Source organism: Castor canadensis, chromosome 7, assembly GCF_047511655.1.
Source record: "Castor canadensis chromosome 7, mCasCan1.hap1v2, whole genome shotgun sequence".
NCBI classification, from domain to species: Eukaryota; Metazoa; Chordata; class Mammalia; order Rodentia; family Castoridae; genus Castor; species Castor canadensis.
Genome location: NC_133392.1, coordinates 161,977,553 through 161,991,829, shown reverse-complemented (window position 1 = coordinate 161,991,829; position 14,277 = coordinate 161,977,553). Strand labels below are relative to the sequence as shown.

At 57.3% G+C, this 14,277-nt stretch overlaps 1 protein-coding gene across 1 annotated transcript in view; it reads right to left on the bottom strand.

The window, feature by feature from the left end:
* Positions 1-283: 283 nt before the first annotated feature.
* The window catches only part of Morn1 (MORN repeat containing 1), a 55,078-nt gene continuing 41,084 nt past the window's right edge, over positions 284-14,277 (bottom strand). Inside the window, exons 11-14 of the mRNA XM_074081562.1 lie at positions 13,571-13,704; positions 13,367-13,446; positions 3,374-3,417; positions 284-800 (exon numbers count right to left, since the gene is read on the bottom strand). Coding sequence (XP_073937663.1) covers positions 640-800; positions 3,374-3,417; positions 13,367-13,446; positions 13,571-13,704 — 419 coding nt within the window. The 3' untranslated portion in view covers positions 284-639. The remainder of the gene's footprint in view (positions 801-3,373; positions 3,418-13,366; positions 13,447-13,570; positions 13,705-14,277) is intronic.

The following is a 14,277-nucleotide window of genomic DNA, read 5'->3' as shown; positions in this document are numbered from 1 at the left end:
GGGCTGGGGCTGAACACTGGAGCCAGGAAGTGGTGTCACAAACAGACGAGCCCTCTGATAGCACCTTCCAAATGGACAAATGGCCAACTGCCTTGGGTCTCCTTGGCAGCCAGGCAACTGTGAGACACCCCCCTACCAGGTGCCTCTTCCTTACCAGGTTGCCCCAGACAGGAAGCCCCTGTGCCTTCCCACTGCTGTCCGAGCCTGACCCACAGGCAGGACTGTGCGAGGAGGACAGTGTCAGGCAGAGGCAGCTGGGCCACTCTATTCCCAGCCCCACCGCCTAGAGAATTCCAGTGCACCCTTCTCTGGGCCTGGGGACGTCATGGGTATGGCAGACATGTGGGCCTTGAAGGGCAGCAACCAGAGGCTTGGGTCATGGGGTGCTGAGATGGGGCCCCACCCATGTCCCTCAGGATCCCTGAGACACCCAGTTCAGCGCTAACCAAGAACATGGTCCAGGTCCTCCCCGACCTCCACATGCATGTGGAGGTGGGGGAGGGGCCCCACGTGGTGCCAGTCAGAGCTGGTGCCGAACATTTTATTGAAGTCACTGGCCGTGGGGCTTGTGTGCTGGTTCCCACTTCAGGCTGTTTGGGGACACAGAGGATAGACCCCTGGGGGAGGCAGCACGTCCATTCAAGACAAGGGTAGCCTCCGAGAGCCCTCGCTGCTCTTGGGTGCATCGGGGCAGCTGGCCGGCCCCTTGGCCAAGACCCGAAGATGCTTGAAGGCGGTGGGGAGTGTGCGGCCCAGGAATGGAGGGGTGGTCACGTCAGAGATCATGACCACATACTCCCCTGCAAAACAAGGGCTGGGGCTGGTCCTCTGGCTCCTGGCGGCCCTGTCTCCCAGTCCGGGCCCTGCTGTGGGGCCTGCCTGAGGCTCCAGGCCTCCCTCCTCTGCACTGGGAACCCAGGGCCAGGCTGCCATCCTCCTGGAGCTGCGTGCCCGGGCAGTGAGGTAAAGACATAGACTCGGGGTGAAGGAAGCCGCCTCTGGAGACTCAGGGCTCTCCAGGCCCCAGGCTGCTGCAGACCCGGCCCCCACCTGCTGATCAGGCCCCATGGCTGAGAGGTTCTTTTTGGAAATAGTTTCCTACGCTTTTTGGAGAAAGAGACTTCATTCCATCTAAATGTTTAAGAAATGGCCAGACCTCTGAAGGCACTCTGCGCCCGGGCTGGTGCTGAAGCCCCCGCCGAAGCCCGGGTGTGGGGAAGGGGCCGGCTTGGGCTCTGCTGGGGGTTTGGGAGAAGGAAAAATACTTTTCCTTTCTGCAGTCTGAGAACTGTCTGGAGAGCTTCAAAGTTGGAGAAACCATAAAAAAGAAAATAAGAAACAACAAAAAGGGGGTTGCCATAGCAACGGTCCTCTCCCCCTCCCCTGAGCCCGCAGGGCTGGCACCGGAGTGTGGAAAAAGCTCTCTAGGCTGGCCCAGGCTCACACCGGGAATGTGGCCACAGCTGAAATGGGGGCAGGAGTCGGCTCACACCGCAGAGCAGAGCGACATTCCAGACGCCCGGCCTGGAAAACGCGCGTGCGGTTACCCTCAGCCTGGCCGGCCCAGGGCTGTGCATTCCTGGGGCAAGACGAATGGGCCTCAGGGGCCGGAGGAATTTGCTCAGCCCCCTGAGTCAGTTCCTTCAGAAAAACCACGGTTCTGGGGTGGGGGAGGCCGCCAGCCAGGGCTGGTGTACCTGGGGAGGGGACCTGTGCTTCGCAACCTGGGGGCCAGAGGCAGCCAAGCCTTGTGGGGGGCGGGGGGCGCTGCAGGGAGAGCCATGCATAGCGACGCCATGGTGTTCCCAAGCAGCCTCGTCTCTAGGCGTTCCCAAGAACACAGCTGCACAGCAGCAGCCAAGGGCGCTGGCCAGGGAAGCCGGCGTGAGCTCAGCGGGCAGCAGCCATGGACGCGGGCTGCAGGCCTGATCTGACCCCGTTCCCGAGGTCCACCACTGTTAGATGGCAACAGCTGCGCAGGAGGCCCTGACACTACCTCGTCCAGGCGTGGGCCCTGGCCTAGTGTCCCCTCTGGCCAGCTCTTGCCCAGGGGCTTGGCCAGCACCTGGCTTCACCCCCAAGTCTGAATACCCAGCGCCTTCACTGCCTCGAGCTGTAACAGCCCTGGAAATAAGCTCCTAGCCAGCGACCCTTCCTCTGGGGCCCGCAGACTCCTCTCGATGCCCAAAAGGGAGGTGAGGCCCCTCCCAAGAGCAGGGTGCTCCTCCCCGGCGGCTTCTCCTCCAGAGCCACACACCAGGGCTTCTGTGGCGCCAGCCTGTTGGCTCCGCAGTGGGCATCATGAGGGCTGCTATTGGGATAGTCCAGAGGCTGCCCAGAGCTCTGGCTCTTCCCTCTGCACGGACCTTTCCAGAGCAGACAGCCAGCAGGGGCTGCAGGCCCAGGACGGTGGTGGCCTGGCTAACCCTCGCCTCAGGGCCCTGCCAGCTCTCCTAGCTGTGGAAGGGGGTCAACTTCTTCACTGCCCAAGACCCCATTAGAGGTAGTCCTGGATCTCAAAGCCTGCTGGTCTTCCATGAGGACCCGGGAGATGGCAGGACAAGGGTCATTTTTTGTTGGCCAAGCAGACAGAGAGACACCTATTCTCTCATGTGGTCACATGTCAGCCTCCCAGCATCCAGGCAGTTCTAAGGGTCAGCACCTTGTCTGTTGAAGATGTTACTGTCCTGTGTCCTGATGAAGCGGCAGGCCTTTGCCCCTCAGGTTTTCTAAGTCTTGTGGACCCTTGGGCACAGAGGGTGGGACCCCAGCCCAGGCTCCTGGCTGAGCCCCAGGACTGAAAGCAACTTTGCAGGAGGGGTTCCTTGGCCTAAGAGTCTCTAGCCAACCCCTGCTCCGGCTCTGCACTGTCCCTGGAGTCAGGCGGGCAAACAGGCAGGAACTTGGTGCTGGGGGGCAGAAGAGTATCTTCAGGGGCCTGAGACTGGCCCTCTTCTTCCCAGACCTCCCAGGCCCTACTGCTGCTAGCCTTGCTATAGTCTCAATCTTTGCCAGTTTGGCCACCAAAGGCTTTGGCAGCTGCTCCACCTCAGCCACCCAAGGACCCTGCTCAGGCTGTCACTCCCTCACACCACCCAGCTCCCTCCTTTCTGGAGTACTCTCCTCATCAAGTGCTGTGACCCACTCACCTCTAACTCTTCCTGGACGCTAAGCTCCCCATACCCCAAACCCTCAACCCGCGTGCCTACGAGTTGACGGCCCTCCAATTGTCTCTGTGGAGCCGGGGTGGTGTGCTCTTCTCCCATACCCTCCTTTGCAGGGAACAATGCCTGTCACCCCAGAAGGTGTCTGCCTCTCCAGATGTGAACACAGTGGTGCTGGGTTCTGACTGTGGGCACAGCTGTCTGCCTACCTGGGTACGCAGCTGGCACTGGCTCTGCCGTGGTCCCATCAGGCCTATGGGGAGAAGAAGAGAGGCCCCTGAGTATTCTGCCTGGGTCCCTTGGTATATTACGTCTCCCCCAAAGCAGGTTGAACAGCTCCAGGGCTCTAGGACGGCAGAGACCTGCAACCTCTAGCTGTGTGTGCCAAAGGTTCTGAGGGCCCCTCCTTCGCCTTCGGAGGCAGCAGGTTCACACCCCTCCAGCTTTGGCTGTGGGTCCACACCTGGAGAGTCTATCTACTCTCTTCTCCTCTGACCCCCAGCCTCACTGAACCCTTTGTCTAATTCCTGGTGAGCCCAGGGCGCCTCACTGCTTCTCTTTGAACATTGGAGGCTCCTGGGGCAGAGGACCGTGTTTGGCACTTGTCAGAAAATAGCTGAGTCCCAAAACCTGTTTGGAAGCTACCAAAAAGTGCCATTATCCAGCAAGAAGTGACCTGGGGAAACTGGTGTGGGCAGGGCAGTGAGGCACCAAAGTGCCGTCTTGAGGAAAAAAAGGCCAGTGTTATCTGGGAGCCTCCTGAGTGGAGAATGGGGAGGGGACCAGGAAAGATGGGAAGGTGGGTGGTCCCTCCCTGGACCTCCCTGTCTGGAGATGGCTTCCATATTTGAGGGATGGAGACCCTCACTTCTGACCACTGCTTCCATGGCAGACCCTACACCGTCTCCCGAGGTGGGCACAGCCCCTGAGGCAGGCTTCAGGCCTGAGGTCCCATGAAGGCGGCACCGGGGCCCATTCACACAATCTTTGATCTGCAGCAAGTAATGGGCTAGTACAGCCTGTTCAGACACACCTTGCAGGTGTCCAGGGCAGGTCACCTGTGGGGAGGACTTGGCCAGGCTCCCACTGAGGAAGTGTGGCTGGCCACATGTGACAAAGTGGAACCCTCTGGCACACACCATCCATCTGTGCTCCTGAATGGAGCTCTCATCCTCTCCTGCCTCCCAGTACCAGTACTGAAGGGGCTGGCTTGGTGTGGACACCCAGTCTGAATCCCTAGTGTTGGGCTGGACTGGCCTGGATGATCAGTCTAAATGGATCTGGGAAGCCCTGAAGGCTGGTGCTGTTAGGGGCTTCCTTTCCCAGGCCCTCTGTCATTCCTGGTCTTAGGTGGCCAAGAGCCAGCACAAAGCTGGGGCAGAGAGCCGAGGGCCCCCTGGTGCAGGCAGGGCTCAGACACTGGCCAGATTCTGACCCCTTGACAAACTGAAATACCACGTGCATGGTTTGTGTGTTAAAAAATTAAAGATAGCCAGGCACTGGTGGCTCATGCCTGTAATCCTACCTATTCAGGGGGCAGAGATCAGGAGGATCGCAGTTTGAAGCCAGCATGGGCAAATAGTTCCACATGACCATATTGCAACAAAATCCTTCGCAGAAAAGGGCTCGTGGAGTGGCTCAAGGTGTAGGCCCTGAGTTCAAGCCCCAGTACCGTAAAAAATAAAAAATAAATAGAAACGAGAGATTTTGAAATTACTTCCTGGTGGGGAGGCGGGCCTGGGCTGGGGCCTCAGGAGTCGAATTAAGGACTGTGAAGTGGGGGTAAGTAGGGAAAGTGAGATAAATAATTTAGCACCAAGAATAACTGGAGTCTGCCAGGCTGGCAGCTTTAAGAGAAATAAACGGGATTACAAGAATCCTGGGAGTTTTTAGAGACCCCCCCCCCCAGGGCTTTGAGGACAGAGGCAGAGCCAGGAAGGAGTGGGCCTCTCGGGTGAGGAGCTCCTGGGGCCAGTGATCAATGGAGCAGCAGTGGGCAGACATGTGGTTAGGCCTGAGCCTCAGACCTGAGCACGGACCCAGCTGAGAGGGGACCAGCACGCTGAAGCACCCAGAAGCCATGTGAGAAAGGGGCTCCTGTTACCCCAGAGACATACAATGGGCACCAACTGTGTGCACAGCACCGGCTCAGCAGGAGAGATGAAGGCAGGTCTGCTGACGGCCACCTCTCAGAGCCCAGCTGAACAGAAAGCAGTCTAGAACTGGGCAGGGAGGGGCTGAAGCTGGGCTGGTGTCTAGGGTAAGCTCAGAGCTCCTCATCCTGCATGTCCCCTCCCCGCCCTTTTTTTTTGGGGGGGTGGGGCAGTACAAGAGTTCGAACACAGGGCTTCATGCTTGCTAGGCAGGTGGGTGCTCTACCACTTGAGCCACTCTGCCAGCTTTTTTTTGTGTTGGTATTTTCAAGATAGGATCTCACAAAGTATTTGACCAGGCTGGCTTTGAACTATGATCCTTCTGATCTCTGCCTCCAGAATATCTAGGATTACAGGTGTGAGCCACCAGTGCTCAGCACTTAAGACTCCTTCCTTCCTTCCTTCCCTCCCTCCCTTCTGGGGTTTAAACTCAGGGCCTTATAATTTCTAGACAGCCGCTCCACCATAGTGGAGTTTATAGGATAAATTTTTATTTTTCATCAAATTTTTTTTAAATGCCCTAATGAAAAGGCTTGGCTATCATTGTGTGTGTGTGTGTTTTGTTGTTGTTGAGACAGGTATTACTATGTAGCCCTGGTGGGCCTTGAACTCTAAATCTTCCTGCCTCAGCCTCCTGAGTGCTGGGACTACAGGTGTGGCTACCACACCCGACTCTGTCTCTTCAAGTCTTTTCTCTGCCTCTCCTCTGCCTGTTTGGGGTCTCCAGCTTCAGGTGTGTTCAGCTGCTTGGGTGGTGTCACCGACAGTAACACACTCATCCTGCCTTTCCATAGGCTGTGTCCCCAGCTCTACCCACTGTCCCTTCTTCCCAAAGTTTTCACCTTGGAGATGGCAGTTTTTCATTCTTGCAAGCTGTTTTGTTTGGTTGTTTTTTTTGTGGGGCTGAGGATGGACCCAGGGCTCCATGATGCCAGGCATGCACTCCTCACTGACCTGACACCAGCCTGAACCTGCGGGGTCGACTTCTTAATACTTCCCAGGGCTCTGCCTGCCATGTCCAGTTGCAGCTGTCCTGTGCCCTTACCTGTTGATTCTCCTTCCTGCTGTGTCATTGCAGGGTTGGTTCGGAGGGGTTTTCCTTTTCCTTGTGGGTTGGATTTCCCTGAATTCTTCTGGCTTGGTGATGTCCTTTCTTTTTGTAGTGCTGGGGATGGCACCCAGGGCTTTCTTCTTGTAGGTGCTGGGTGAGCACTTTGCCACTGAGCCACACCCACGCCCTTGGCGATCTTTGATTGGATGCCAGACTTTGCTGACTTTACCTTCTTAGGGTACCTTCGTGCTCCTGTGGGTAGTTTTGACGTTGTTTAGTTATTTACAGACAGTTCGATCTTCTCGGTCTTGCTGTCAAAGTTTGTTGGGTGGTATTTAATATAGGGTTAATTATTCCAAACTACTGAGAAGGACCTTCTGAGTGCCCTGCTGGCGCTCTGCACACTCAGGAGTTCCCCGCGTGGCACTTCCGCCTTGGATGGGCTCTGCAGTCTCCCCCTCGTCCTGAGGGTGGTTCTCTCCTGGTCTCTCAGGATGATCTGGGCTCAGCTGACCACAGGGCTCATCCTGCACCCCGGCTTCCCCAGGAGAGACCCACGAACTCACCTGGGTCCCTCTCTCGGCAACACAGCCTGGAGATTCTTTTGTTTTGGTGGTGGTGCTGGGGTTTGAACTCAGGGTTGTTTCACTCCTGCAAAGTGGGCACTCTACCACTTGGCTCACACCTCCAGTCCATTTTGCTCTGGTGATTTTGTAGATGGGTCTTGTGAACCATGGGGCTGGCCTTGAACTTCAATCCTCCCGATCTCAGCCTCCCAAGTAGCTAGGGTTTCAGGGCAGCTCTCAGAGAAGCTGGCTGAACCCTTCCGGTCTGCTTGCAGGGGCTTCTGCAGCCCCAGCAGGGCCCATGCCAAAGTTCCAGACTTAGAATTAGTCAGCCAGTCATGGCGGCCCCAGTTCAGGGCCAAGTTGGAAACAGCCCCAGGAGAGGACCAGAGGCCATGGTGGCCTGAGCTCTAGGTGAGTGACAGCAGTCCCACAGCCTTGCAGGGGCTGACATCAGCCTTCTGCTCCTCCTCCAGAGGATGGCCTGTGCACTGGCACTCAGGCTGGGCAGGGCACGGGGGTCATGGTGCCACATGACCCCTCCCATAAGCCCGCCCCCCACTCCCAATGCAGGGTTCAGCACAGTCCTAACACAGCTGCAGCTGTCTCAGGCAAAGAGAGTCGAAGCTTAGTGACCTCTTAGCCCTGGGCCTGGGGAGAAGAACCCTGTCCCCAGTGGGCAGGCAGTCACCCTGGTCACTCTCTGGGACCCTCGGCAGTGGGTGTGTGAGGGTTAAGTCTGCCCAGTGCCCTGCATCACCTCCATCTGCCCTGGGTTGTTAAGTCTGCCCAGTGCCCTGCATCACCTCCATCTGCCCTGGGTTGTTAAGTCTGCCCAGTGCCCTGCATCACCTCCATCTGCCCTGGGTTGTTAAGTCTGCCCAGTGCCCTGCATCACCTCCATCTGCCCTGGGTTGTTATTCCAATGCTGTGCCAGGCAGGAAACATCTCTGGTGCCTGGGGATTAGGCACCAGGCGTCGGCTCATCCGGGGGCCCAGCTTCTCCTGCCTGGCCCTCACACCTGCTTAGGTTTATTATTTCTGCTTGGACAAGACAGGGCTCAAAGTTTCTAAACGGGTAAGAACCCAGGCAACCCTTCTTTGGTTTTCCCTGAGCTCCCACTCACAGGAGCCACCCACAGGGTGAGGGTGCTCACTCTGGGAGGGTCAGCAAGGTGGGGGACAGCAGCCATGAGGCAGCAGGGGCCCTAGGCGGCCTTGGGGCCTTATGGCCGTACCCCACAAGACATCTTGTCATTCCCTTCCGGTACTTGACTGAGGGTCCCGACACTCTCAAGTCCCTCAGCATCCCAGGAGGGCCTGGCCCCCAGCCCTGCCAGAGACAAACCCACCCCTCCCCTAGGCTAGGCCTGGCCTCAGACCCCCCCCAGTGCCTTGCAGCCAACCTCGTGGGAGCCTCGGCTGGGACAGAGTAAGACCCACTGCCCACACGCATGTGCCCCTCAGGACTTTGCTTGGTGACAGAAGGCAGGATGTGTGCACTCAGGGTGGGGCCACCCTCTTTCAGGAGGCCTGTGGGCGTATGTAGGATAGTTAGGGACAGTCCTCCAGCAGGAGGCTCAGGAAGGCTAGGGGCCTGGCCAGGGCCTGGGGGTATCAATTCAAAAGAATTTGCCCAGTCCTGGTGGCTAGCACCTGTGGTCCTAGCTATTCAGAAGGAAGAGATCAGGAGGATTGTGGTTCGAGGACAGTCGGGCCAAAAAAACCCAAACAAACAAAAGCCCTGAGACCCTATCTCAAAAATACCCAACACAAAAAGGACTGGTGGACCAGGGTGCCAGTGGCTCATGCCTGTAGTTCTAGATAGTTGGGAAGCTCAGATTGGGAGGATCAAGGTTTGAAGTCAGTCTAGGCAAACAGTTCAAGAGACTGTATCTCCAAAATAACCAGAGCAAAATGGACTTGAGGCTGGCCGGACACGTGACCTAGTGGCAAGTCGGGGCAGTTCAACGGCTGGTTGCATTAGTTGGAGGTTGTGAGTTCTGGTGCAGTGGGAGTGCCCGGGAAGGCTGCCCATTTCCATGTCCACTGCGTTTGCTGGGGCGGGGTGAGGACGTTGTTCACGAGCCCAGAAAGGAGCCGTGAAGCTGTTTCTGGATGCCACACCTCCACCCCACACCTGGGGGCCTCTTCATGGGGACTTGCACACCTTGGCTGTGCTCTGTGGGGCGCTGTGCATCTTCCATGACTCCAGCTGCATGGCTACTTTACAGGCTGTGATCACAGCCTACTGATCAGGGCGCATGATCAAAGAAAGGGCTTGGTGCCACCCCTGCTATGTCCTCTTCAGGGTCCCAGAGCCTGATGGGCTGGGTGCTTGACTGGATTTCTACCCAAAGCATCTCCAGGCATTGGTGGGGCCTGTGGCCAGCTGGAGACCTCTCTCAGGCTGTTCTTGTGACATGGTCTCTTCTGGCACACGAGTCATTGGCCAATCCCCAGGCTTGGCGTGAGGGGAGCTCAGCGTCCTGTATCTCCCCACCAGGAGGGCGCTCAGTGCTGGTGCTGCCCGCTGCCTTTCAAGGGGACAAAAGGCTCCTGTCAGGTGCACAGTGGTCACCCGAGGCTGGCCTGGAGGGGCTGTGCAGGCTGCTGAACATCAAGTGTCTTTTCAAGTAAAAAAAAAAAAATTAATTGACTCCATCTGTGTTGGCCTAATGACTGATTAAATGACTAATCATGGAAGTCTTAATTAAACCCATTTTTCTCTGAGCCAAAGAGGGAGGAGGGGCTCTGATGGCCCCCAGTGTGTGTCAGGCACCGGGTGAGCAGGACCTTTTGCTGAGAGTCGCCAGTGAGCAGTTACGCTCAAGGCTGTCTGCTGTCAACTTCCCCAAAACATCATGGGGCATTTGGATCCCTTCTCTGGGCCACAGGGTGGCAAGCAATTACATTTTTTTGATCACAAAGCACACAATTAGGATTTCTGGGGGAACACGACCAGAGCTGCCCCCCCATTCTATGGAATGCTGTGACGTGGCTGGACAAATCCACAGCCACATTTTTAAATCAAGTCTATCTTTTGCAGCTGACACAAGGTCACATCACTCAGGGGCTGACAGGGCCTTTGTCGTGTTGTGAGATTCCGTGACAGGCCTGGAATGGCTCCGAAGGAAACGCGTTCTTGCTTGGGGAAGCAGGCAGTGGAGGGCCATCACTCCACTTGCCTGAGAGGGCAACCCTCTCACACTGCATTTCCCTTCACACTCGCGTCGGGCGTCCACGTGGCACATGGGGAGACAACTCAGGGACCAGACTTTAAGAGTGTGAACCAGCCACTTACGTAACAAAAGCAAAAACTTTCCAAGCCCCAGAACTCCTCTCCTTGTCCTGTGGCCATGACAGTATAGGTTCCAGGCTTGAGCCCACAGGGTATGGCCTGCTGCCAGCAAATCCCTGACCCCAACACCTCATCAGAAGCAGGGCCAGGCCTGGACCACTTATCGATGCTTGCAGGGTCCTCAAATAGGCTCCCTCCTTTTTGGCTGCCCAGTACAGGGGTGACCGGCCAGCCTCTGTGCACAGGGCCAGCACATAGCTGGCCCTATGTGCTAGGGGCAGCTAGCACCAGCCTCTGTGCTCACAAAACCCATGCTCACGTGGGGTCCTTTGCCTCCCATTCCTCTACACGAGTGACTGTTTTTATGAAGCATAAAGGTAATTTTTCTTAGACAAAGGAGACAGTTCCTAAGAGCCGGAGGAGTTGCTTAACTGGTAGAGCACCTGCCTAGTAAGCAAGCATGAGGCCCTGAGTTCAATCTCCAGTACCATACACACACACACACAAAAGGTGTTCCAGAATCATGCCTGAAAGCTGTGGCAGAGAGCAGATTCTGGAAGGTCCTGACCTTTATGTGCAAATCAGACCCCCATGTGCCCCTGTGCTCCTTTCTCCCTCTTTCTGTTGCTTAAGTCCCCTGCTGACAATGCTAGCTAATGTGGGCAAAGATGGGTTCAGATAGAGCTAACAAATGAGGTTTGCTCACTTTCAGGGCTCACCAGAAGGTGACCAGGTACAGAAGGCCAATTGGGGCCTGACCCTCCCCAGGGCACCCACTGGTCCCTGGTGGACACTAAGGGGGGGTTCTTGTTTGCAGGACCACCAGGGGGTGTGTGGACCCTGTTGTTTGAGGACAGAAGAGTCCTCAGAGCAGTAATCTTGGCATGTCCCTATTCCCCAGCCCCATGGCCTGGCTACCCTTCACCACAGATCACAGGCAGCAGCAGCAGAGGGAATGCAACCTGCCTTCGGGTCACCCGAGGTGGGAGGGTAGCCACTTGAACTCAGTGGCTTCTCCCACTCTCCCCAGCCCTTGGGCCTGGGGCTGGACACCTAGAGGCCTAGAAGGCCAGCTCCTTCATGTCAGCTGGGATTCAACGTCTCATGGAGGACAGGGCTCTTTGTCCAGACACTGAACACTTCTCAGCCCAGGACTGGCCCTGATGACTAGCCCTTGCTGGCCACTAGTGGATCTCAGCTGCCCTGGGGCGAGAGGGTCTGACAGCTCGGCTCAGGCCACTGGCAGCAGGGTTTTTAAGGGAGGAAGAATTCTCAGCACTCTGAAGCCCCTTAGTGGGAATGCCCTCTGCCTTTGCTGAACTGAGATGTCTCCACGTCACTCTCAGCTGTGGCGCTGCCACTGCTCCGGGATGAGCGGAAGCAAGGCCTGGGGCCTTGGGGTGCACACTGATATGACCTCAGCATGCTCAGCTGTCTGCGCTCACATCCGCTCTCCAGAGGAAACACTGGGCGGGTGGGGTTCTCCACGTTGGCCGGAACTCGGCTGTTTTTTAAGTCTGCCTCGGCTGTGGTATAAACGAGCTTCATCTTGATTCACAAGCTGTGACTCAGAACAGCACGGGATGGCACCTCCCTCGGGAAGCAGCTCCTGTCCTAGCGCCGCCTCGAAAGGGGCATCAAAGGCTTGTCAGCTTGCCAACACCTCGACAGCCTCCAGTTCCCAGCTCATCCCACGCCCGCCTCATCACCGGCAGGCAATCGAACTGCAGCAGCTTCAGCAGGCAGCAGGCGCTTAGGCCACAGCCACTGGCTCTCCTTCCAGTCCTGCCAAATGCCATCTTCTCCTGGAGTTTCACTGTTGCGTCTGGGCCCTGGGCCTCCGCTCTGGGCATGGTTATTTCAACTGGAGCCCTAAGCTGGCTACGGAGGCATTTGAGCTCCTGTTTGCTGGATGGGTCAGAAGGCTGATAGAGTCCTGCAGGTCAGAGACCTGGCGCTGGTAACGCACAACATCTGGGAACACCTCTCTCCATCTCTGCTCCCCACCCCCAGCTCTTCTCTGGACACTCCGGGCGATGCACTCCTTCCCACCCACTGCCGACCAATGGCTCACTGTGTCCTGTCTGGGGAGGGAGGGCTTGTGTCTCTCAAGAGAGGGTGATTTGAGGGCTGGAGGTACGGCTCGGAGGTGGAGTGTTTGTCTGACATGTGCGAGGCCCTGGGTTCGATCCTTAGCACCACAACACAACAGAGTGGGTGATTTTTCCCTTGGGGTCATGCACTGTGTTGCCAGGATATCCTGCTCCAATTATATCCCAAACTTCACAGCTTCCACTCTCTAAGGGACCCCCAACCTCCTCCACTGTTTGTGGATCAGTTTGCAGGTGCTGGGGGTGGAGGGGCCCAACCTGCCTGAGCCGCCTGAGCTGTCTGTCCCAGCAGGATGGATGAGACCAGCCACGATGTCTTCCTGAGGCTGCATAGGGGTATCTCCATGGTGTGACAAGCCCCTCTCTGATTTTTCAGACTTGGTTTGGGAAAGTAATGGCTGTCCTTCCAGCTCCCATTCCTCAGTTTCTTCTCCTCCTTTGAACTGAGGCTGGTTATAGCACCTGGCATTGATGTGCCCTCCCCCAACCGATTTAGAATGTCAAGAAAATGTGACCCTTCTGTGAGCCCCCCATGGACACCCCCACCCTCACATTGGGCCTCTCCAGCCTGACCGTGGTTGGCTGCCACCTTGCTCTGAGGCACCTGTGGCCTCTCTCCTGCTGCTACCTCCATAAGCTTCCCTGGGCTCCAACTGGAGCTGGGTACAGAGTTTGTGGTAATGGGCCGCAGGAGGTAGACCATTCCCTGCTGCCCACCTCAGGCCCAGCTGGGTGGGCTGCCGAGGGGACAACCACCAGGCATAGGAACATAGGTGGGGGCTGTGCTCTGCTGCCTCATCCTCTGAAGAGAGACCCCTCTGAGCGGTGTGACGTCTCCTAGACCAGGCCTGTGGGCTCCTCCCCATCATTGTCTGTGGTACCCTCTGTCTTGCAGGCCTGGGGGAAACTGAGGCATGTGTGTCCAAAGGGGCCGTGCCCAGGGGTGGTCAAAGCCCAAGGCCCCCACCCAGGACCAGAGTCAATCTCATGAAACGCTATGAAAGGGTCCACCTCTCCTACCTGCTGCCTCCTGGGGGCTCCTGGGCATTCGGCCTTCTTCTCACGGGGCACAGGCCCTCCCTGGGTCTGCTGCAGGCCTTCTGGAGAGTCAGGTGCAGGGAAAAAGGAGTCAGCTCAGGAATCTGGCTGGAGATCTGGCCAGAAGCTGGTGGAGGCAGTGGGGGCTGAGCAACTGGGGGGGCCTCCCATGACCTCAGGGCCTACCTCGGGGTCACTGGGCAGGAACAGGAAGGGCTGGAGCCTGGGTGGAGGGGGCCCAAGGAAGACATCCACAAACTCAGCATGGCCGTACTCCACTCGCTGACAGGCCTCAGGATTACTGGACTCACATCCCCTGGCTGAGGAGAGATTTTCCCCAGAAAAATGAAGGAAAGAAGAAAAGAAAGACCCTTTGAGCCTTGAGGCAGAGGTGGGAAAGACCCTTTCCTGTGTCTCTGGGGCTTGGGCAGCCACATGGGCAGGGAGCCAGCTCCAGGGCACTGGCCACACACCACTTCCAGGTGAGTGGACAGTGGGCACGAGGTGGAGCCTGGTTAGGGATGGAAGACCAGCCCAAATGGAGACAGGGCAGTGTGGACAGCATAGCACAGACAGGGCCATGTGGACAGGGCAGGACTGACAGGGCAGTGTGAACAGTGCAGGCATGGTAGTGGGTGGACTAGGGGATCCACCCATCAAAGCTTCCTGCTCCTCCTCTGGGGCCAGCATGGATCCCTGGGATTGGGAAGGTCTCCCACCCCAAACCCCCAGCAGCTGAGATGCCTACCCAGGGCTGGGCAGGGATGCTCGGCCCCACAAGGCTGAGTGGCCGGCCTTTTCTCAACACAGCGTGAGGAGAGAAACTTCTCATGAGCCCCAACCACAGCAAGCGTGGGGTGCAGAAACCGCTGGTAGTCACAAGCCCTGCTTGG